The 24,977-nt window shown below is 36.4% G+C and overlaps 1 protein-coding gene across 3 annotated transcripts; it reads right to left on the reverse strand.

Annotated features, from left to right (window-relative positions):
• Nucleotides 1–1,694: 1,694 nt before the first annotated feature.
• On the reverse strand, nucleotides 1,695–18,996 carry LOC133866389 (DNA-directed RNA polymerase 3B, chloroplastic). Of its 3 annotated transcripts, XM_062302896.1 has the most exons (19): nucleotides 18,094–18,996; nucleotides 17,174–17,377; nucleotides 16,957–17,087; nucleotides 16,670–16,739; nucleotides 15,775–15,833; nucleotides 15,437–15,554; nucleotides 13,630–13,743; nucleotides 12,092–12,223; nucleotides 11,383–11,799; nucleotides 9,923–9,973; nucleotides 8,920–8,990; nucleotides 8,660–8,744; nucleotides 8,412–8,564; nucleotides 7,979–8,053; nucleotides 7,777–7,866; nucleotides 6,805–6,852; nucleotides 6,597–6,711; nucleotides 2,926–3,029; nucleotides 1,695–2,427 (listed from the first exon to the last, which is right to left on the reverse strand). In XM_062302896.1, exons 1-19 carry the CDS (start codon nucleotides 18,886–18,888, stop codon nucleotides 2,317–2,319), a joined length of 2,943 nt encoding a protein of 980 aa, XP_062158880.1. In that variant the 5' UTR covers nucleotides 18,889–18,996; the 3' UTR covers nucleotides 1,695–2,316. The 3 variants fall into 3 exon arrangements, 2 of the variants coding, with proteins under 2 accessions (XP_062158880.1, XP_062158881.1); XM_062302897.1 differs by lacking the exons at nucleotides 1,695–2,427; nucleotides 2,926–3,029 and adding an exon at nucleotides 5,358–6,333; XR_009899868.1 differs by lacking the exons at nucleotides 1,695–2,427; nucleotides 2,926–3,029; nucleotides 6,597–6,711; nucleotides 6,805–6,852 and having other exon boundaries at nucleotides 7,801–7,866; nucleotides 8,412–8,571.
• Between the last annotated feature and the right edge of the window lie 5,981 nt (nucleotides 18,997–24,977).

A 24,977-nucleotide genomic window follows, 5' to 3' on the forward strand; every position in this document is an offset into this window, starting at 1 on the left:
TAACTTGCCAAAACGGCATTGTTCTGTCATAACAATGTCGTCATATATATATATATATTGGTAGGCGGATAGACAGATATCATCCGCCTCTAGTTACTTATATTCCTTTATTTGCTCATATGGAATTTGCCCACCTAGGGTTAGGGGTTGGAAATTTGCCCGTAACCCATACAAACAGGCAACTAGCTGAGGTGGGCTTATTTGTAACCAGCCCCATGTACAGTCCTAAAAGCATAGCCTCTAATAATTGGTTTGTTTATCTTGGTTTAAATAGAAAAAATTAGGCAATTATTTGGAATGCCCTGTGTTCTACCTAGTTTAATAAAATATGTTCTTGTTGAAATTGAACATACTAAACAAAGTTTTTTATGAAGTTGCCTGGCTTTTAGTACTTAAATGCCCATATCTTGTTACATTTTGGCACTAAAAATTCGGAAAAAGAATTAAAAGCAATTATAATGGCACATGCCCATGTCAACTTTGAGCTGCTTGAGAGTCAGAAGTTTCCACAATCGTTGCATTTTGGGAGCTGACCAAGAGCTCTCACAGAAAAACTTTCAGTGAGATTTTTCATATAGGTTACTGTTTTTTTTTTTTTTTTAAACAAACAAACCCAAATTTCAGCCTTGATTCACCACTGAATATTAAATTTGATAAGCCTTTTGGGGCTTTTGGTTTTTTAATTCTCTTTATAATCTATTTGATTTAACGGTTTCAAGACGTACAGTTCTTTCAAAATGCAGTTAGTGAAAACGTGATTTTTAAACGCAGTTAAGCGTTTGGTGAAATTGTGATTCAGTCTTTAAAATCGTATGGTTTTTTTAAAACACATCACTTCCTTGCAATTTGAAAACGTGATTTTATTTTATTTTATTTTATTTTTTATTTTTTATTTTTTTCTATTTAGAAAGCACCATTTTTTCAAACGCATTTCGAAATATAACGCTTTCCGTAATTTTGTTTAAAAATAGCACTTTTGACCTATGAAATCGGAGGGCCAAATGGACTCTTCCGAGCACGAACTTGTTGTAGTGCATGTTTTTCTCATAAGAAAATAAAACTCTAGAAGACCCTAAACACTAAAACCCCTTGTCCTGAGTAGTTTGGGTAAAGTGTTCTTTCTTATTTCTGTTCTACCACTTGGTTGGACTTACATATCCTTCAAAACCCTGTAAATATGGTCATGAAGTCTTAAAGAATGCAATGAACCAAAAGGGTTCAAGTCTTCTAGGTCCTGAAGCTTAAAAGAAAAAGAGGGTTGTCTGCAGCTAAATTTACTGCTCTACATGCCACACATTCCTATTGGTCACCCTGTTGTCCTTCAGATATCTTGCCTAAAACCATAAAAAAAAAATGAAGACATTGGGCGCTCACACTGATGGTGGTGGCACTGTTCCTAAATATTCAGTAAAAAAAGAAATTTTGATATTTTGATTCAATCGTATTTGTCCAACGGTAACAGCAGAAGACCATGGAATTGCTGATTTCATAACACTCGAGCAAAATATTTATCCAGAAAGGATTTAGAAATATGATTGTAATTCTTGTTAATATGAATCACTCCCAAGAATCCATTTGGTAAGAACTTTTGCTCTCTGGAAATCATCTAGTCAAAAGCTGCATCCAAGGCTAAAAAATGTACTGAGTTTTCTTTTTCTGCTATTTCAATCTTTCAATATGAAGTATATAAAATGAATTCACAAAAAGAAAATGAATTCCTTCCATTTTTATTATCTGGCCCAAAGATTTAATTGAGTTTGCCTTTTCGGCATATACATGTACAGTAAATCTCTTCCTGCCTTTCAACGGCATTTTCCCTTTCTATTCTGATACAAAATGTGTATACATGAAATACATGGGAAAAAAAAAAAAAAAAAAAAAAAGAATTTACTTGATCTTGCATAATTAAGATGACCTCTTCCAATTTGCTCATAGAAATGCTTGCTGCAGTATTTACATCTTTCTCTCTGTCTTCCCCTTGAAAAAATCAACTGAAGTAACATGCAAAATTTTCAACACGGCAAATTTCAGTGGATGAGAAATTTCCCTTTCCAGTATTCATCATCAAACTGAGCATATTAGCCTCCAATCCACAACCAGCCTGTTGTACAATCTTAATCCCAACAGGACTTGCCAGAAACACCATGCACATCCAATTTTTGTCCTTGTCAGCCTTTACAGAAGCAACCATGGGCAACTTTTTCCTGCTCCAACTTCCAGTCCAATTTGGGACGAACTTTCCCAGAGAACTCAATGATGCTTTTTGCATCGGAAGTATAGATACGGGCATGATTTGCTGGTCTATTGCTTAGAGTATCAATTGAAAAAGTATGGAGATTCAAGAACCTTTCGCAACTCAAAGTCGCCTCTCGCTGGGAGGGGAGGAAACACTAATGCTGGATATGATGTCTGGAAACTCTCGAGCAACTGGGGGATGATGGGAGTTAAAATTTATAACAATGTCAAAAGGAAATAAATAGGACATTTTTATTTATTAAAAGGCCTCTCATGCTAATGTAGAGAAACTAGGTCTTGGTACACTTGCAATTCAAGTATTGGCACGCTATAAAGTGTATGCGTGTGTATTTCAAAAACAGATTTTCAGGTATTGCCTGATTTAAAGCATAGTTGGAAGGTGCCATTTTATATCCAAAAGTGTTCAAATTAAGTCACGAATGTATGCGCTGCAACTCTTTTCCAAACATTGGAATGTGCCTCGCAAAGAGTAGCATTCTAGTAAAGTTGCTCAAGTGCTGCAACTTTTAATTTTATGTTTTCCCCCAGCAAAGCACTTTTTCTTGGATGGGGATTGCCCCTGGAATTTATGTGTGTCATACAAAGTCATCCTTCCCCTAAGTCAGAACAGGCCAAGGAAAACTCTCAATTGATGGCATCTCTTATTAATATAGGTCACGATACACTTACATTTTCAAGGATTGGCTTGCTATAAAGCTCCACAAATTTTTCTCGAAGTATCTGATTCATTTTTTCCACGTCACATGCATGAGTCCAGAAGGAGTCATGCACCCCTGCAAACAAGTTACGTTGACAAGCATGTCAAAACTATGTAAAGAAGAAAAAGTCACTGTTATGGTCTCAATTTCAAAAGGCATAAAAGCAGGATTAGACTTTCACATATTTAATCTAATATATTGAAGCAGAAACCTCAAAGAATGAAGCCCTAGGTTGCCTGAAATGTTGACAAGTGGCATAGGCTAAAGGAGTTAAAAAACCCCGAGTAAACGAAGTCAGAAAGTTGTAACGCTCTCACACACACAGAGTCATAGACTCGCCAAGGAGAAGTTTACGGCTCAGTTCAATGTAAAGTGGCTAATAAGGATTTTCATAGAAGAGTGTGAGTTGTGCGAGGAGCAGAACTGGTGTGAAGCCGAGGGGGCAAAATCATGCACCACCAAGAAGCACAAGGAAACCAAGAAGCGCACCAAGGCTGCGGCGTGGCAAGCTAGGCAAGGTGGCTGGCGGAGCTGAGGAGAAGGAGCTCGAGAAGGCGGCGAGGAAAGCCAGACAAGAAGGTGAGCTGGGTCTTGATCCCAGTCCTGAAGGTGACTGAGGCCAAGCTAAGGCGCCGGTGCAAGGAGGAGCAAGCCAAGCTGCAGAGGAAAGCCGAGGAGGCAAAGTCGCAGCAGAGAAGTTCAAACTTCAATCATTTTAGTGGGTCTAAATCATTATGAAGCTCTAATGCGTTCTTTACTTTCAAATTCAGCAATCCAAAACAATGCTATGAGCATTTAGCATTTAATTGCTGTCGGGTTTTCCTCTTTTCTAGTTAATGGCTGTTTAGGAGCAGCGATTGAGGCCACGCCTGACCTGGAGGTCGAGCTATTGTGCAAGAGTTTGCCAAGGTTGGGGAAATTGGCAAGGAGCGAAGGGTTCAAGGCCAAAGTTACACTTTTGGTGCTCATTGGGAGCGTCATTGGAGTCGGTCAAGCATCAAGTCGGGGAATGTTGGACTGGTTGGTGCCATGCATGGTTGAGTTCTTGAGCAGTGAGGATTGGGTGGTGAGGAAGGCGGCATTGGAAGCGTTGGGGAAGTGGAGGTGACACAGAGGAATTTGGAGGCAGAGTATAAGAACTCCTTTAAGGTGTGCTCTTTGGTTCAGAATTGTGAATGTCGAATGTTTTTGGAGAGTTAGGGTCTTTCTTTGTTCCTTGAATTCCATTAAATTCAGTAATGGTTGCTTGGTTTTGGTATATATATATATTTATGTACATGTCTATAGAATTTGAGCTATTACCATGTGGAAATGAAGCTCGGATCACTTTTGAGGGGACAATTGCTGTTGTTGTTGTTGTTGATATGGAGAATTGATTTTATGTTTATCTTGCGCATGGTGGTGCGCTACGTACTGCGAGTGCGAGAGTAGGAGATTATAGATGAGACAACTGCTGGAAATAAGAATGTAGGTTATCAAGGATGCAATTTGAAGTTGGTATGTATTTCAATTGATGAGATTTTTGAGTTCCAAAATGCATATGGTAAATTGGGTGATGTTAAGTTAGTTTATGTGAAAAAATTTGTTTGGTTTGGGTAGAGTTGTGGAGTGGGGTAGATATCAATTATAAATTGGCTAACATAGTGTGTGCACAAGAGACAATTAATAGGAGTGGTTAAATGAGTTGAACTCACATGGTATAGATTGCGGCAAATGGTAGGGATGGTGGTGGATTAATGTCTAAAAGGGAATGTTATTAGGTGACTTAAGGAAAGACTAATATCAATCAAACTTGTGTCATGGGAAGCAACAGGAGAAATTTAAATTATAATGAAAAAAAATAACAGCGTGTAGTGCGGGTTAGAGGCTAGTTCAGATAAAAGTCAGATATTTGATAATTTACTGTACCTATACTAGAGGGGACACCAAGGGAGTTTACTTTCTAACTTGAAACATGAATTTCATATTTCCATACCATGTGACATGATATTTTTTTTTATTGGCAAGTAAAACACGCATGTGGTAGGACTAGAACCCACAACCCATACCATGTGACATGGTATTAAAGTAACAAAGCCATACAGCACATCTAAAAGCGAGTCAAACTTGAAGCAAGATTATGAATTTGAATTTATGGCAGATATAGATTAGTATTCTGATATATATATATATATATAGGGAGAGAGTAATAATGGCAAAGTACATTGTCAAAAAAAAGTGATCACTGTTTTGAGACAACAAAACTGCCACAATCAGCGACTCCCAGCATTACTATCAACTCTATGTCTATGACAATAAGATGACTTATTTGGAGCAAAGCTAACCAATCATTGTCAAGATTATGAGAATGTTAATTAATCACTAGTCAAAAAGTTTTTATTCTCTTCATGCCATCTGAGGTTATCTAGTTAATAATATGTTTGGCAGCATCTCATAAAATACAACACAGAACTACATGCACTTTCAAAAACAAACAAATAATTCAATAATAGTGGGAGTGGCTCAACCCGATTTAAAAGTCTCCTATTTGCTCCCATTTTCATATGAATGGAAGCCACGTGTAAAAAATTAAATCTGAAGGCTAACAGCTTACCACACCACCCATTTCTAACCAAACTCAGCACTAACGTCAAAGTAACACCGTCGCTATTCCATTTATGCCCAGGTCGTCAAGCTTTTCTGAGCCATCTATTTTGAAATGTCGCCATCACTGGCCAAAGAACTGGCTCCACCACACCGAGCCATTGAGCCACCACCACCCCATGCTCCTGGTTTCCAGTAACAACCCAATCTCCCCTACTTCGAATCTCTTATCTGAAACTCTTCAAGCAGCGGCAAGGACACAAATAGGTCCTTCAGATTGTGCCGGATCTCATCCTTCTTCTCTTTCTTCTTTTTCTTCTCTGGGCTGGCTGATCCCACAGTGCTTGACCTAAAGGTCGTTCATGCCCAGGAACTACTTGTTGAAACGCTCAGCCCAGAAGAGGTTGGAGCTGCCCTCGAAGGCACTAACGATGTTGCCTCTGTTGATCTCCTGAAGGAGCCACTCCTTGGACTATACGCCCGAGCTGTAGGGCCATGTGATCCCTATGCGGGCATGTCATGTTGCACATAGAGGAGGCCGCCGGATTGGCAGCAGTACATGATCTTGTCGCAGGAGTAGGGCTCGGTGGAGGAGGAAGGGTTGGCGTTGAAGGGACATACTTAACAAGTTAACAATGTCATTAGCACTGAGTTTGGTTAGAGATGGGTGACGCGGCAAGCTCTTAGCCTTCAAATTTAATTTTTTACACGTGGTTTCCATTTGCACGAGAATGGAAGCAAATGGAAGACTTTTGAATTGGCGGTAAGCTGCTCCCAGAAAATATGACATTGGCAACTGCACAACACGTAAAACGCTCCATGAAAACATACCTACTCAATAATTTCATTTGGCCGGTCAAGCTCAACTAAGATATACATTCACGCTCAATCAACTTCCCAATCTTTCGACAATCTTTAAAATATTTTGGAAAGACAATTCGTATATTTAGATCAAATTTTTAGAAGGTTTTACTCAACATATGATATGTTTGTTCAAGCTCTACGCCTTACGCTGTTATTTATAAGATTTGCTATCATGTATAGAATAGTGCGACAAACCTGCAAAACGTAAGCCAGCATCCCTGCAGGCAATAGCAGTCATCATCATGTGTGTACCATCAAGCGAATGGACAAAATTTGGCGGAAATGCGGTTCTCTGTTTTCTAACATCTACCTGAAATTGTCAGGATATAATAATGAAATTTTCGAATGACTGCATAAAATATCAAGGAGAAATACCGAAAACAAGACACTGTTGTAAGCTTACTGAGTTACCCTCCCGCTGCAAAGCCAAAACCTGAAGAGACGTTCTTATCTGCAGCCCCATGACTAGATAAGTTAGTAGAGTTCAGGCTATTTATGGAGCTGATTAGATGTTAGGAGAATATAATTTTGAATCAAATATAGTTTTCACACCCTGCAATGGGCTTCCTCATCTAGCAAATAAGGAGGAAAAACATGAACCAGTACCAAAAACGGGCATTGTATTCTTCTTTCTTTTTTCTTTTTTTCTCTTCCAAATCCGTCGCCTGTGTTTGAAAACAGCTACTATTTTGAACAGAATACTGTTGAAGATAGAAACTTATGATTTGATCCTCCTTGATTTATGCTTTTTATTATTCTGATTTTATGTTGATTTGATCACATTGTAATATTTCATTATTCCTTTACATATTAGGTTTTAGGTCTTTTCTATTTAACCTATGTCGCCGTATGGAACTTTACGTTGAATAAGAATTCTTCTCTCCTTTTCTCAATTCTTCTTTTCTACTAATACTTTTGCACATGTAGGAAAAGGTCAGGTTTTGCTGCTACTCAAGTTATTCCAAGTGCAACAGAAAATTGAGGGTCCCCCCCCCCCCCCCCATTATTCCATATGTTAGTGACTATGAGTCATCTAGTTACATGGCATGCATTAAGCAACAAACTAATCAATATTCTCTGGTTTTAACCTTAAAATATTTCCTGAATGCAGAAGATAAAGATGCCTACTGATTGCTTAGTATCTCTGACAACCACCCTACCCAAAACTTTTTTCACCAACTAATTCCCATTTCCTTGCCCCAGCCATAAAGAATGTGACAAATGTTTATGACATCTATTTAGATCATTAATATGGAGAAACAACAAGAAAGCGTGCCACCTAATATTCTTTTATAGAAACTTCCACCTCAAGCAGTGAGATCAACCAATTATAAGGTTTTGTCATGTGTAAATATACAACTAAGCTCACACTCACAAGATGCCTTTCACTTCTACAGTAGGGTTGTACAACTGGAAGACCAAGAGGAGTGGTCCAGCGCACGGGTTGATTTTCAGAAGCAATTACCTGCAGAAGTTTCAAAATCCACCAATTCAACAAAAGGTAAAACAAAGTTTCACATCCACCTAAGGGCTGTCAATATAATTCAATATCCAGAATGTGCCAGTAATGCATATACCTTGGCACAATCACCAAGCCAACCCATTATGTCCCGTGCAGCTTGGAATATCTCGCCAAGGGCAGCCAATGTTACCTACAGAAAAGATATTTTAAAGTTAAAAAATTCAAATTCAAATTTAAAATCACTAGTATTTAAGATTCCAAAAAATAATGTAAATATGAGATTCAAAGAGCTATGGGACATGGTGGGTCCCACAACGCATCCCAACATCATTCGCACAATGGCTAACACTAGAAATACAATATCAGATTGGCTGACTTTGCATTGTATCTTCAACTTCCTAGAAAATCTTCTTCATAATGAACTCTAAGAAAGTTTCACAAGTAGCTCCTGATCCCCAAACACTATAGCAGAATTTGCATTTTGAGGCAATAATACATCTCTAACAGCAAGAACCTAATCCCTGCTATTTAAGTGGCTGGTTGCTTACTTTAGCAGCATAGCAAGCTGCAGTAAACAGTAATCTGTCATCAGTAATAAGACCCTTCTCCTCTAATCTTCTTTTTATCTGCTCCCGTGCCCCAACATAAGTAACACCATATACTGAAGTCATCACGGTCTGTTTCACCAATTTCCGATCGACCTGAAAGCTTTGACAACCTTAGTCTGTCAATCAAAAAAGGAAGAAACAAAAAATATTATAAGATAAAGTAAAAGTGAAAACCACAATTATTCAACCTGATCAATTAAGATCTTCGCTAATAGAGCATGTGGATTTGTAGCTGGGTCCTTGTTGCTGTCCCTTTTCATAATATCATGAACCCTGCCCAGATTTACAAATAGAAGATAAGGCAATAAAAGTATAATACAGAAATGTTGAATTTTCACCAAAAAGATCATAATCTATTAGGTATTTTTGCAAAAGACATTAAATGTGTCTCTGACACCTGTGGTAGGTAATGATCAAGCCAATATGTTAAAGCTAAATCTTAATATACCTCACAGCAATTTCTGAGTAAACATCAGCAGGTTTGTCTCCAGCAGTTAAGTTGACTGCAGCTGCTTCCATCTGAGAACACAAATTTACCACAGGAGACAAGTTAGGACACAAATGCATTTAAAATCAATCAGCAAGCCAGAACACCTTACACTATAAGTTCTCAATAGTAAGATTTTAGAGACTAAGGGATTAGATAAAATATTCTGATCAAACAAAGGAACGAGTGAAATATCAGGCATAGCTTATACAACATTTTACACTTGGCAAGCCCTAGGCAAGGATTTGAAACCCAATTTTGCAGTAAAAGCACACAGCACACAATACAGAAGTGGAATTTATAACAAATTAGCATAACCAAGTGGTTGAAAGTTTCTCATGAAAGTAATTAATCATCTTCATACTCAGTACGGCAGGAACCAAATTCATGAAAGTGACACCACCAGGTTGCTAAAAGAAATGATTCTGAGCCACATGCCTAATACATCAGAGAATAAGGCATTCAACAAGGACCTTCTAGATTTAATTTAAAATAAATTTTTAAATTTTTAAAAAACAAAAAGAAAGCTGCTGATAAGAGATAAAGTTGCTCAGAATTGACATTGTATGTTTATGAAGCTATATAACTTAAATTGGTGCATGACATGAAAAAATGATACTGGTAAAGGCATCCAAAAACAATTGAAATGTGAAGACAGAAAAAAGAAACAATTTCTACATTTTCCACGAGTACATAAATGCACGCAGCAAATAAGAGAGTACTACTAAAATATTCTGATGGATGATGGAAGCAAATTGAATAGGAGCTGATCAGTGATCTGCCAAATCAACTTCTTTAAAATACCTAATAGAGCCATAAATGAAATTATATATGTATCATCGCTTTATGAGTTCCTGAACCATTTCTTTCTAGGAAACATAAAAATCTAAGGGGAGGGGGGGGGGGGGGGACACATCCGAAGAATAAATAATCTATACAGAAGAAACAGAATAAAGCAACTTACACTGTCTCTTCCCAATGCTGCATAGTGTTGTAAACCATTGCATGAACCATCCTAAAAATTATTGAGCTCTGAATTAATAATATATTCCCAAAGAAATTATTGGTAAGGCATAGGACAGAAAACTATGCAAGAAAAATTATCGATAAGACCCAAGTAAAAGGAGAATTCTTTTTTTCTTTTAAAAAAAAAAAAAAACAAAACTTTGAAGCTATGGAACCTTTTAGTTTTAGAAGAAATGGAAAAGGCATCAAATGCAGATAGGTCAGTATAACAAGTTCCATTTAAAGTGGCTAAACTCCAAAGAGATTGCAGCACATAAAGAAGATGACTACAAACAACGAATCAATCGTTAGTAACCTCCGATGTGACGTACATGATGATGACATGACAATATGTGATGACTTCTTTAAGAATATTTAGACCAAAAGTCAATCCAAATGGATGGATCCGTATATGCTTCTCTACAAAACCATACAAAAGGATCTTACTCAAGTGATGTTAATAGTTATAGAGTAGTCTCTCATCAAAGCTATGCTGTAAATGAGTGTAAACTTTAAATTCCAATGACATCTGGATTTACTAGAATTTGGAACTATTAGCTTCATTACTTCTACATAATCATGTGAATCATCAAAATTTAAAAAGAGAAGGTTATGATGGTAGCTCTGACAAATCCTCCAGCCTCTAATAACAACATATTTAGTCACAAAAGTTGCAACAACAAATTTTTGTTAAATCACCACCTGTCCCAAAGCTTATACCGACAATATAAAGTACATTTAATCATTTAATTAATATTCTAACAATTTTCCTCACGTGTGGACTCAAACTCTCTCTCATTAAGTGAAGCTCAACACGTGGAATATTCAACTTAAATAGGAGGTATAACGTGGAGTTTTTGAACTCATGACTACTATGATACCAACTTGAATCACCATTTGTCCCCAAAATTTGAGCTTTTGGGACAAGTGGTGATTTAAACATTTTCTTTGGGTCTAGCAGAAAGAATAACAATTAGGCTAACAACTTTGTTCCCAACCAAGTCCTGACAAGCTCAAGCGGATATTAGGTGGGAAAAAGTGACCAAAGCAATAATGGATGTTAGTTAAAGGGAAAACCACACAAGGAACTTTTGATATTTCTCCATGCTGCAAACCAAAAGGTTTCCTTTGAGCTAATAATTTCTGAGAGTGGCAAATATCATTACGAATATAAGGGATATCCAAGCTAAGGATGAGGTTAGACATATTTATATATCCTGCCTAGTTAGGGGCGCAGCAGGTGAAAAGTAAATTTTATATTGCATTAAATTGACAAAAATATAAAGATTGAGTTAATTTTCAGAGATAAAGTCCATAGTTATAAAACAAGTACCGAAATATTCGCATTCTGAATAAAATTTGCATAAGCTAGAGTGCTTTTTTTTCTCACTACTTTAAGGCTTCTGATGAAGCATTTACCTGATGAATTGGCAAGTGTGAGATGATGTTATGCGGTGATAAGCTTCTTAAGGCTTCTGAGAGATTAATACAAGCAGCTAAGAACTGAAAAGGATCTTCCGCTTTTAACCACCACCGGTTTCCATTAATAGGGTTGTCTGCTGAATCAAATATATCACGAAGATGATTATCAACAAAGGCTAGACGTCCATCATGTGAAAGCTTCTCAACACCGCCTGAATACAGGTTCGCTAAATGTATCTTCAGCCAGTATAAGCCAGACTTCCCTAATGGTCGCCCTTCAGCAAACTCAAGTATTCCTCGACATAGATCAGAACTCAAATGATTCAAATGTGGGTGCATTGGATATGCTCGGCCACGGAAATCAAGATTGTGGGGATAATAAAAGCCTTCCTCATCTCTCATTTTTTGAGCCACCTATATGAATATGAGTTTGGTCATATCAATACTCACAAAAGGAAAAACATAAGTGTGAACACAATTCTTCCAGCCAAAGTCTAGACAAAGTGTTATACGGTAAAGTTGCATTTACGTGAAGTACTCAAAATCATTTATACATAGCAAATTTTTTCTTTTTTCTTTTTGGAGGTAACATTTAAAAGATCATGAGTTCACTAGTTTAGCGACTGGATCAATGGACTTCTCAATGTTACAATAAAATGCCAGAAGTTTATTTGATAATCTCATATGTAAGAACTGGAGATCTTACAGAAAGCTTAAGTTCAGTATCACATCGTTGAGAATGCCTCTCTAGATTAATCTTCTTTGCCTTTCTCAAATTCCATTTCCATTCCTGAATTTCTGCTAAATCCTCTGAGGATGGTTTCTCTGGTATAGGAACCTACAAGCAAATGAGGAATAAATACAGGCCAGATGAATCATTTATGTAAAAGATGTTCCACAAGATACCTACTATAATGAGCTGTAAAATTTACCCACCAAAAGAAACTCTTCATTCAAGCCAGGTCAGTTTTACCACAAAGGGAATGGATTGAATTATCCTTAGTCAATAGCATTTCTTGTGGGTTGCCTCAACACAAGGTGGACATGTCAGGGGGTGTCATTTTATAATATCATGGATCATTAAATGAATTTAGTGTTGAAAAGAATATCCAAGAAATGGGAGTCATTATTTGGTGGGTTCTAGAACCCACATCTGCGAAAACACTAGTAATATTGATGTAACTACAGTATTCTTACAATCACATTTTTTTTTAAGGCAAAAGCAAAGGTCAGACATCTCAGATTTTATAATTGACAATATATATATAAAAAAAAAAATACCATATTAATTGGTCAATTGAAGATGAAATTTCAAAATAGAAAGACTTCACTCTCTAAATTCAACTGAGAACATTTGGACTTATTGTTAAGAATAAGCAGCTCAACATTGCAACAATAGGACTAATAATATAGTCAGAATTAAAAATAAAGAAACGCATGCCTAATACAACTAACAGTCACCTACACATGGCTTATGGAGTTAACTGAAAAGAAGGACAGCTTAAATCCTCAAATATTGCTCAACCAACAACCAGAAAACAAATAATTAAAAGCAAAACACTTTGAGCGAACCAGATTGGTAAAGGAAACTTTCCACCATAGCTAAAGGAAACTAAAAACATCGAGTAAGTGCAGTTAAGCCAAAAATTCCTTTTCAGACAAACAAAAAAGAAAAAGAAAAAAAGAGAGAGAATCAACTAGTTGAGATGAATTGCTAGAGAGAACCTCGCTGCAACTAAAATTTTGTTGCTGAAGCCACTGTGCTCTCCTCTCTCTCAGCTCAATCAAGAAAGCTTTTTTTGGATCTCACCGTTTATTGACAGGAAAAAAGAATTTGCGGGTTTTGGGTAGTTAATAACGGTTGGCTCTAAAAGTAATCGTGGTTGACTTCAAACAAACATATATATAATAGATGAGAAGTCAACAAAAGGTTTGCCTAGTATGGACACATGGGAAAAACGAATGCTGCCATGTCATAGTATGCTTATGCCAACTGATGCATAGAATGCCTTTCAGGAGTCTGGAGGGGAATATGAGAATATCTATGCCTAGGTGCAATCAATCTATATGCCACAATGCTTATTGGTTGCACCTCATTTTAGAGCATGCCATGAAAACACTTGTTTCAACAATGCTTACGATATATATAGTAATGCAAAAGGAGAATGCAAATGGTATGCTTAAAAAAGAAAAAAGAGAAGAGAGAGTATATTTCTCAAACGTTAAACTTCATAAGGTACTCACATCTTCACGATTGACCAAGCCAGCAACATTGCCTCCTCTAGCCCAAATGGATTCGACTACATTAAGAACTCTTCTATTTACTCTCCATTTGGTGTTGCCAAGCACATCCAGGGCCTGTATGTTCAGAACCAAATTAGCATAAAAGCAACTCCTAGGGTAAAGAAGCACCAGCAATCGGATCCAAACTGTGATCAATCACAATGAAAGAGAGTTCTGCATTTAGAAACTAATGCAAGGTATTGGACACAGCACCCAAAAATCTATACACAAGGATATGTCTAAATTAAAACTGTCTTAGTGTATTTTATATGTACTTATATATGATTCACTGGCTAATCATATAGAAAAACCATAGAGTAAAACAAAGGTGAAAAATAGTTAGTTAACAAATTTGTTACACGAAAAGGGAAAAACAGATAATTAAAATGCACATCTCACAAGTAAAAGTACCACACTTGTTCAACATTTGCATCAACAAAACGACGAGTTTTGAATCTTCAAGGCTAAGTCTAAGGCTGGTGGACTGGGAGTTTGTAATATTATTAATTTTAATCAAGCCTTATTGGGGAAGTGGATGTGGAGGTTTTCTCAGGTGCGCGATGCTTTGTGGAGATCAGTGATTGATGTGAAGTATGGGAGTGTGAGGGGAGGTTGGTGTTCATTACCGGTGGTGGGGTCTTATGGTGTGAGTGTTTGGAAGTTTATTCGAAGGGGGTGGGATATTGTTGCCAAGTACTTGCGTTTCAAGGAGGGTGATAGGTCTCATATTCGCTTTTGGCATGATTTATGGTGTGGGGATAGGCCTCTCAAGCTCTGTTATCCAGCTTTGTATACTATTGCTCATTCTCCTGATGCTTGGGCAGTGGGTAATTTATCAGTGGTAGGAGGCATTGCTCATTGAAATTTTCTCTTTACACGCTATGCTCAGGATTAGGAGGTGGAGATGGTGATGGTGATGTCCTTTTATGAACAATTAGATTCGGCATGGGGACGTTGATAGGGTGGTGTGGAATCTTTCTAAGAGGAGTTTTGAAGTGAAGACTTTCTATAAAGCATTAGTTTGTCACGAGGCGGCTTCTTTTCCTTGGAAGGGTATTTGGCATGTTAAAGCTCCGAAGCAGGTGGCGTTCTTTGTTTAGACAACAGCTTTAGGAAAGATTTTAACATATGACAATTTGCGTAGGAGTCGTATTGTGGTGGTAGAATGGTGTTGTATGTGTAAGAAGCATGGGGAATCCGTTGATCACCTTCTACTTCATTGTGACGTGGCATGGGTTGTTTGGAGTTTTTTTTATAGCTTGCTCAGGGTGGAGTGGGTTATGCCTAGTAGTGTCTTGGATTTATTGAGTGGGTGGGGCACTTTACTGGGTCATGGTCCTACTAACCGTATTTGGAAGCAGGTTCCTTTGTGTGTTTTGTGGGGCTTGTGGCGTGAGAGAAATTTTAGGCTTTTTGAAGATGTGGAGGTACCGGTTGTGGCTCTTTGTAGAAATGTGTTTAATATGTTATATCTTTAGGTGTCAGCGCATAGCCCGGGTAGTATGTCGTTCGCTTATTTTTTACTTTCTTGTTTGTTTCTTTCCTCTAATTAGGGGCACTTTTGTATACTTCATGTGTACTAAAATTGCGCCCCTCTGCGCTTTTTATTAAATTTTTACTTTTTCAAAAAAAAAAAATGGATCTATAAAAAAATGGAAACAAGGAAAAAAAAAAAAACCAAAAAGCAGACCACCATCTTTGGCCTTGACATACTACCGCAAGAAAAATATGAAAATACACAAATAAGAGAACTTTAAATATTTTGTACCTCAAAAACCTTTTGCATCTGTTTCACAGGAACAATCTTAACAGCATCCTGCTGCTTCCTGGATCCATGAGTACGCATGACATAAGAAGGTAGGAACAAATGCCCACCCTTGCCATACCTGGAGGGAATGACACAGAATTTTGAAATATGAATAGAAAAAATATTAAAAAATAAAAAATAATCTGGGTAGCGGGCTGCAGCCAGTTTTTCCCTTCTATTTGAAGTCATTCATTGTGTTTCAAGAACTAGATTTCCACTTTTATAAAGCATACCCAACCAAAAAGCATTTTTAGCAGAAAATTCCAACATTAAAATTACTTATTCTATCTATAGCATACCCTTTCCATTTTTTTGGAGGTACCAACATGGGTACATAAGGAATCAACATATGCTTAGCCTGCATAGAAACAAGACATTAAATAATGATTAGGTAGCAGAAGTTAAAAGTAAAGACGTCCACAATTTATATTGCATACCTGGAACCTCTATAGGCTTATCAGTGTAGGGTGGTATCACATTAATCCAATAATTTAATTAATTTCAATTAAAAATCAGGTTTGACAGTAGTACCATGACTAATATGCACTAGAGTGAAAGATGAAAAATTCAACTCATTTAAATTTTCAGCACAACCACTAGAAAGTAAAGAAATGACAAATGATCAAGTCATTTCAAATGTAATATCTTGGACAAGATATTAGCAGATATGTAGAAGAAGCAGGTAATATTAGTGCAATTACCTATAAATAGGTTTTCAAGATCAGATTTATATTGCATACCTGGAACCTCTATAGGTTTATCAGTGTAGGGTGGTGTCACATTAATCCAATAATTTAATTAATTTCAATTAAAAATCAGGTTTGACAGTAGTACCATGACTAATATGCACTAGAGTGAAAGATGAAAAATTCAACTCATGTAACTTTTCAGCACAACCACTAGAAAGTAAAGAAATGACAAATGATCAAGTCCTTTCAAATGTAATATCTTGGACAAGATATTAGCAGATATGTAGAAGAAGCAGGAAATATTAGTGCAATTACCTATAAATAGGTTTTCAAGATCAGATTTCTTTAGGCAAAACAAATGGGTGAGATTACAGTTTGACATTGCATTTTTTTCCCTATTCCAAGCCAGAGAACTCACAATACATTTAATTGACTTCATAATGCCAATTAATTTCAGTTGTACCACACAGATAACATCAAAACAAAAAGAAATGTCTTAACTTACAGTTTTATCAAGCCCCATAAGGACTAGAGGATCACATTCTATAACTCCATATTTCTTCACAATTTTCTGCCTACAAGGACCAAGAAATGATTCAGAATTATGACCGTGTGCATGTGCATCTATGAGAGTATGCGTGTGTGTGTGTGTTTGCACTCATCAATCCAGGCAAATCACCACCTGAGAAATGGCCAAATGATCGACTGTATGAAAGTGATCATAAGTTAGAAGCACAGGGTCCACTCCTAAAGAAAATTTGCTAATGGAAAGATAAATGGTTATATTCTCACCCTGGATTTGTTACACGTTTAAATTTATGCCTGAAAGCAGGTCGAATGTCAGGTGGGCCATCCGCTAACTGGTTTAGTGGAGGTTGCACATAAGCCGTTTCAGTTAATAATTCTATCAAGCGGCTTCCCAGCTGCAAATTTGCACTTCTTAATTTCCAAATCTAGAAAAACTTGATCTATTAGCCAGCTGAAAGCAAAAGATTAAATAGCCACAAACCTTAGCCTGGGTATCTCGACCCCAGGGCTCAAATTCTTCATTCTTCAATAGCTTTTGCACTTCCTTCAATCTTCTCGTTCTAATTAAACTATTTACACGTTTCCTAAGAATCTCCTTCTCCTTGCGCAGACCCTCTTCAGTATCAGCTTCAATCTTCTTCCTCTGGTAATTCTTAGTTTTCTCCAAGAAACTATGAATTCTAACCTGAAAAATAACAACATTAACAAGATCAAACAGATTGTACTGCACCTCTAAGTTAGTTATACTTTTTTTTTTTAATAAGTAATTGGAAAATATCATTAAAGGCGTAAAGACACCCCTAAGTACAGAAGAAGTGTACAAGAGGAAGCACCTAACTAGAAAGAGGGAAAAAAAAATAATAATTAATTGTCCAAAGATACAAAGTTTTGAAGAAAAATGACTTAATCTCCTACAAAGTACGCTCACGGTCCTTAAAACATGTCATTCATTTCCCTCCATAAATACCGTAAGTGGAGCAGATATTCATGTTTCTATAGGCCTACAAATTAAGAAATATTTCATGTGCTATATCTTTCTAGTAAATTTATTTATTACCCCAATGGGAAATTGAAGAGCAAAGTAACAATCGATATAATGCATTTGAAGTATGATACACTTTTCCACTTTAAAAAGACGAACAAGATTCTACATGCAGTTGGTATATCCTACAATTTTTTTTAAGACTGAACTTCTGTTTTGATAAGTAATATTCTTCCACCATGAACACCAAGTCCCCATAGTTCAATACCACCTCAGATGTACATCGTATTTTTTCTTAGCTAGATAACAGCATGACTTATAGGCGTTGCTTTAAAAACTTTGCAAACAACAATAGGCATACCATTTAGATCAATTCAACTAAAAGCCCAGCTAACCAAATTCAGAACTTTATCACTCACCTCTTGCTCTATAGCCACACCAATCTGCACTGCAGCCTGAACAACCAAAACATACCCCTCCTGATTTCCCATCATAAACAACCCCATCATCTTATGCATAACAATAACCGCCATCTTATCTGGTGGCAATAAATCTATGTGAGGCGCAAATGCAGCCTTCTGCTTCTTCGTCCGCTGCACCTTCTGCTCTCTCTCTATCGCATCCCTCAACGGCTCAAACCAGCCCAAAAACAATGCCTTCACATACGGCAAATTGGGAGCCAACTTCTTCTCACACATCTCCCTCTGTAACTCCCTATACTCCTCCACCATTCTCTCCCACGCCTCAGTCTCCGCCTTAATCTGCCTCCTCCTCAGCAGATTATACTTCCTCTTCTCCATTTCCTTGAACTCCAATTTCACTTCTTGGTTGCTCCTTTTGTACAGACCCTTCAAGAACAGCGAGGCAATCCAAGGTGGTTCTTGGATGAAGATTCTTGGACACGATTCTAAGGGCGTAACTTGGCGGATTTCGTTGATGGGTATGTGGGAATTCATGGAATTCTCAAGGTTTTCAACGAGGTTGTCATGGACTGAGTCTGCCAAGGGGTGGAGCTGAATTGGGTATGAAGTAGATTTGAGGTTGAGTGGGAAAGGAGCGGAAGAGAACGAAGGTCTGAATAGGGTGTTGGAATTTGAGCTGAAGAGGAAGCGAAGGTTTTTGTGGGATTTAGTGTTGATTTTGGGGGGTCTTTTCCAAGAGGTGCTGTATATCTGAGCTTGAGGGCTTGGAGAGAAGGAGGCTGCAGAGTGCATTTTGGTTTCAAACAAGAGAGAGGGAAGAGACTCTGTGTGTGTGCGTGTGTGCGAGTCTCACTTTGTATGTGAAGAAGAGGAAGAAGAGGAATAGAGGATGACAATCAAACCTCCCTAAAACCCCCGTTTTTGGCCATTTCTGAAGATATTTATTGCGCGTAATTTATTTTTTATAAAAAAAAATTAAAAAAAAAAATTAAAAAAAAAATTAATTAATTAATTAATTAATTAATTTTACATTATATGACTTTTAGAAAAAGAAAGATTTTGACGACAGAAAATTAAAAACCCACCTTGGCCCTTTTCCAGATGTACCAACAAAAAAGCAATGCAATGTTATTTAGAAGACTATGAAAAAATATGGATATAGATTATTAACAATATCTGTCATCACTTTTACTTATTTGCATTAACAAGATTATTATGATTATTAAATGTGGTTATTATTTATTATCCGTATATGAGGTAATTTGCATTTTGGGCCTTGAAGTTACAATTTATGCTATTAGTAAATACAAAAAGGCACTATCTATAGTTGAATATTATCATTCATATCACACTTTGCTAATTATTTTTCTATAAAATTTTCTTTTTATACATTATTTAGCTTATTACATTATCTATCCATCATCGTAGACTTGCAGTGAAATTCAACAATGTTTGTCGTTTTAGTGAATTTATATATATGTTATATAAAGGGAATACGGATGTGATTAGGATAGAAATTCCTACCAAATTGGTTTGTAGTTAATTCTTACAAAGTAGTTTATTAAGTTGCCAAGTATCCCTTAACACGTGAGAAGCACGTGTTTTTTTTAAGGGATAATTGCACCATTGGTCCCTGTGGTTAGCCTAAATTACAAATCACTCATTATGCTATCAACATGAATTCAGATATCCTTGTGGTTAGCTTAATTTACAAATTGATCCATGGAGTCAAATTCCATTAAGATTTTTGACAAATTCTGTTAAACGCCACGTCAACCAATAAGATGGTGACACATGTCCATTTTGAAATCAGAATTAAATTTTTATTATGTTTGTGAATTTTGAGGTTTGACTTTTTAGAAAAAAAATTGAATAAAATATAATTTATTTTTAAAAAAAGTAGAATCATAATCATATTCTGGTTTCAAAATCCTCTTGCCAAACAGAGCTGCCTCATGTTGTTTCTTTCTGTTTTTTTATTTATTTTCTCTCAATTTGATAAATTTCATTTTCATTAATAGTTCCTAAATGATAGCCGAGGTTGGTTTCCATACTTGAATTTTCTCCTCGTCAAGAAATTTGGTAACCCTTCTTCACAACGAAAGCTTATGAATAGATATCATGTTGATGGTAGAGAAGCCAGGTTTTATTATATGTTTCAGTTTGATTGAAGGCCCCTGAATGTGTTTCTCTATCTTCTCCTTTTTGATATTTTTACTTTTTGCCCTTTTTTGTTTTTTTTTTTTTAATTTTAATTTTTTTCAAATGGTAATTTTTTAAAAAACCTCCGGGCCATTTTGGGCAGAAAAATAAAAAAGTATATAATTTGACACGCGATAATAGTTCAAGGGGACTCAATGTCACTTTTTAAAGTTTGGAGGTGTGTACAAGAAAATGTAGTCATAGTTTAAGGGGCCAAAGTATATTTTTGCTATTTCAAAAATACAATTCTTAGGTTTTGTCCAGATTTAAAATAGATCATTTTGTCATTTATCGTCAAAGTTAACGTGTCGCGTGTGTCTCATGTGACACACTAGCGTTCATGTTAACCCCTGAATGTAATGCCACGTTAACAAGTGCCAAATCATTCATGAAAAAAAATGTTATTGTGGGGTTACTCTTTAGATTCTCTCGTCTTATATTTGTTTTTGTGAGTCTTTTTTAATAAAAAAAAAAAAAAAAATTATTTTTATGAATGACTTGGTACTTGATGATGTGGCATTGCATTAGGGTGTTGATGTTAGGGTAGCTAGGAATTTTTGACACGAATCCGACACGAAATTAAAGGGTTAGGGTTAAGTTTAAAAAGATTTGGATCATAAAATTGTTGATTCGTTAGACCCGTTTAATAAAAAGGTCATTACAGGGTCAACTCGTTTGACCCATATATTTAAACCTTCTTTTTTTTTCAACATTAAAAATTAAATCTTCTTTTTCTCTCACTGTCTAAAGAGTAAAGACTAAATTAAAAAAAAAAAAAAAAAAAAAAAAAAAAAAAAAAAAATCACAAAAAAAACAAGTCTTTTTCTTTTATTGAGTTAGAACTAGAACAAAAAAGACGAAGACTAAAAAAAATTAGCGGAGTTTTTTTTTCTTTCAAGTTTTCGAACTTAGAAGTTGAACCAAAGCAAATAAACAATAAAACAACTCAATATTTCATATTTCAACTGTGAAATAATATGATTATTCAAATAATATGATTTTTTTTTTAGTTTAAATTTTTTATTTTTTATTTTTATAGACTTTATTATATAATGGGTCAAACATGTCGTGTCAACCCGACACAACCCGTTTGACCCATTCAATAAACGGGTTGTGTCATGTCGTGTCAACCCATTTTGACAGTCCTAATTGACGTGTGAATGTGTTAACTTTGATAGTAAAGTGATAAATGACCTATTTTAAACTTGAGCAAAACTTAAAGACCTTATGCTTGACATTTTGAGTACACGGATTTATCTGATCATAAGGTTCTTACAACTATCCTTGCAACGGTATGCAAGGATGCTTTCAAGCAAGGAAAGAGACATTCCCTTAACCAATTGGAATTGATATCACTTGCCACACCTATTCTTTTAGCAAATCATGGAATTCTACATGCAATTTTTTGTTCTTTTTTCAATACCTTGATTGTTTGGCCGAGTTTTATTCTTTGAGTTCAAATTACTCAAAATTACGTGCTTAGGAAAACAAAAAAAATTGGCATTAGAGGCTCAAGGGATAAGTAATATGATGAAATGATCCATTTAACTTCAATTATCTCTTTTTTATATCACCCAAATATTTATTTTTTAAAATAAATATCAGGAAAAAGACAAGTAATTTTTTTTTTATATTAAAATAATGTTAAGGAACCGAAAGTAATTTTAGTTTCCTTTGTGTTATTTTGGTGGAATTTTCTTTATATTTAGGGATTTAAAGAAGGGACTGCTAATGCTCTAACATTGTGTCCTAAAAGAAAGACAGAAGAGTTCGCTAAATTGACATTACTCATTTTTCGTAAGGCAAAAAAGGGCTAATTTCCTTTTCATCATATTTATTTATTCTTCCGTTTTTTTTTTTTTTTTTTTTTTTTTTTTTTTTTTTGAACAAATAGCATGTGCTATTATCAAATCTGCAAAGTACATCATGAGTAAAAGGACAAGACCCCTTAAACTCTAAGCCAGAAGGATCTGGCTTAAAAACAGCTGCATGCGCAGAACCATCAGACCTTATCAGAATTACATTTGAGCCTCTCTTACATTAACGCTCACTCTTAAATAAAAGAGGGCCGATCTAGCATCAAGCCAACTAAAATTCCAATAAAATCTGAGTAATACACAAGCAGACTGTACAGGAAGAAACAAGAGAATAAACAACACAAACAAACAGAAAGCCACTAAAATCAAGCTGCCAGTAGTAGAAGCAGGGCCTGAAACCGCCGGAGACGGCGGCGCGTGACCCACACGCGCCGTCACCGATGCCACCCAACCGCAGATCAACCACCGTAGCCTCCAGCCCCACCGTGCTAGGCCAGAAAGATGCGGAGCGTGGCTGTCACGCGCGCCAAAGAGCAAAGAGCTCTCTGGCGCGTGCAGACCACGCGCCGGACGCTGACGACCGGCGTGACCAGGGCTACCGGCAGAAGGAGCGGACGACGTCGGGTAACGCAGCTGAGGGGCGCGTGTCTTTAAGAAAGCGACGGGGTTGAGTAGATCTGGCACCAAATGTCGAAGAAAATTATTGAAGAAAAGGCCATAACCGCCGATGAAAAAACACGAACAGCCACCACATTCCAAGCGGGACTCCTTGATTTAGCGTTTCTGCCTGAGACGAAAAGAAAAGAGAAGCAAAAACAAAAAAACACAAGCAAAAGCCACCATAGCCTCGAAAGGCTAGGGGAAAGACAACCACCACCGGCTTGACCGGGGGGAACATCACCTCCATAGCTCAAAGGCTGGGAGAAAGTCAAGCCTCCACCGAGAAAACTCAGGGAGGAGAGCAAAAAAACCTTAGTCCAAATCAGATAAAAAATAGGAGGCCCATCAAATGTAAATTATGTCCCTTCCAAGACCAACATTTCAAACTCTTGCCCAAGAAGGTCCCTCGTTAGATGTAGAACCAGAACATGTAAATCACAGTGAGAAATAGGGTGGGCAATTTGGGTTGGACTTGCGAAACTAACACGAACACAACATGAAATTACAAGGTTAGAGTTTAGACTAAACGAGTTGGCGGGTTGACCCATTTACTGACACGGTTATAAATGGGTTGACCCGCCAACACGTTTAGTAACTGGGTCACTTACCAACTTGGGGATTGATGGGTTCAATCCATTTACTTATTAAAATATATATCTCAGAATTGAGATCCTTAATTAAAATGTGTTGTAACAGTAAAAGGCACAAATATGTATTGTTATTTGTTAATAAGAGAGCACAAATACAATGAGGCAAGCACATACAACTCTTGGGTTTTTTAAGACAATTTCAACAGCTGCTTCATCCTTCAAAATCACGGAATTCTCTTCATTGGGATTGCCTTTCCTTGGGCAGATTCCTCAAAAAGAATGAGAGTCAAGGACATCAACTGCACCGGATAAGTGCATTGGAGAATCCATTGCAGCTCTTGCTCTCTCTTAGGTATCAGACTACAACTAAACTAACAAAGGCTTTAGAGCCCCGCTTATCCTTTTTTTTTTTTACAAGGTGAGCAATTCGAGTTAGCATGTTGGGTTCGGGTTAAACCGCTTAACTCGCCAACCCGATTATTAATCGGGTTGAAACTTGTAACCCAAGCACAACACGACTAACTCGTCGGGTTATCCTATACGACACAGTTAAACAAGCGGGTCATGTTAACCCGACCCAACATTTTTTAAAGATTTTTCCAAAACATAATTGTGTTTACTTTTATTTTTTTTGGTAATGAATTTTGTGTATATGATTCTAAGCTTGTAATGACAGTAGAACCCTTAATAGTGTATCGGAAGCTAAAACCAGATGACATCTTTTTGATATTTGGCTTATAGTTTCTTTAATCCTAAAAAGTGACCAATGTTTCTTAAATCCTGTGATTCATGATCGTTATTTGGTTTCTTGTGATGGTTTTTCAGTGATACTTTATTGGTGATGATGGAGAATAGGGCGGTGATTATACTGCTAGAGATTATAGTTTTATTTGGTATTTTTTTGGTAGGAATGAGTTTTTAATTAAAGTGAATAAAATATTCTAAAATTTATTATTTTAATAAAATAGAGAAAGATTTTAGATAAGCTGTTGGAGTAAGGTCTTGAAATTAAGGTGGCTAGCTAGCTAAGTTAGCAAAACTGAGTTTTAATTAGTCATTTTGCATACAAATTTACATAAACCATTGTAACCTCTAGAGTTTACGATTTAGATATGTCTATGTCATTGGGAATGGTTAGTTTACCTGATATTGTTGAAGTGATTGGCAATTAGACGATCTCTCTGAATATTTCCAAAATTAACCATATCAGGTGCCGGCATATATATATATATATATATATATATATATATATATATATATATATATATATATATATATATATATATATATATATATTCGGGTACACTTTGACTTGGCAGATATTCAAAACCCAAAAGAGGAAATAAAACCGCTCCTCCAAACGACAGTCCTTGCATGCATGGAGAATAAATGTGCGGTCTTTTAGTTATTTTGCTATTTTGAATGGCCGTTAGGAGGAGGTTTAGGAAGAGTTGGTTTGATTATTTAAGGTAAAAGACCGTTACTTGTAGTTGTATATAAGTAAGTTGTTGATTTGCAGAGAATACATGCATTAATATATCAACTGCACACGTACGTATAGAAATTAACTTGCAGCGCATTCAAAAGTAAGCCTTAGCTAAGAAGAAGAAAG

This window comes from Alnus glutinosa, chromosome 4, assembly GCF_958979055.1.
Source record: "Alnus glutinosa chromosome 4, dhAlnGlut1.1, whole genome shotgun sequence".
Taxonomy (NCBI): Eukaryota; Viridiplantae; Streptophyta; class Magnoliopsida; order Fagales; family Betulaceae; genus Alnus; species Alnus glutinosa.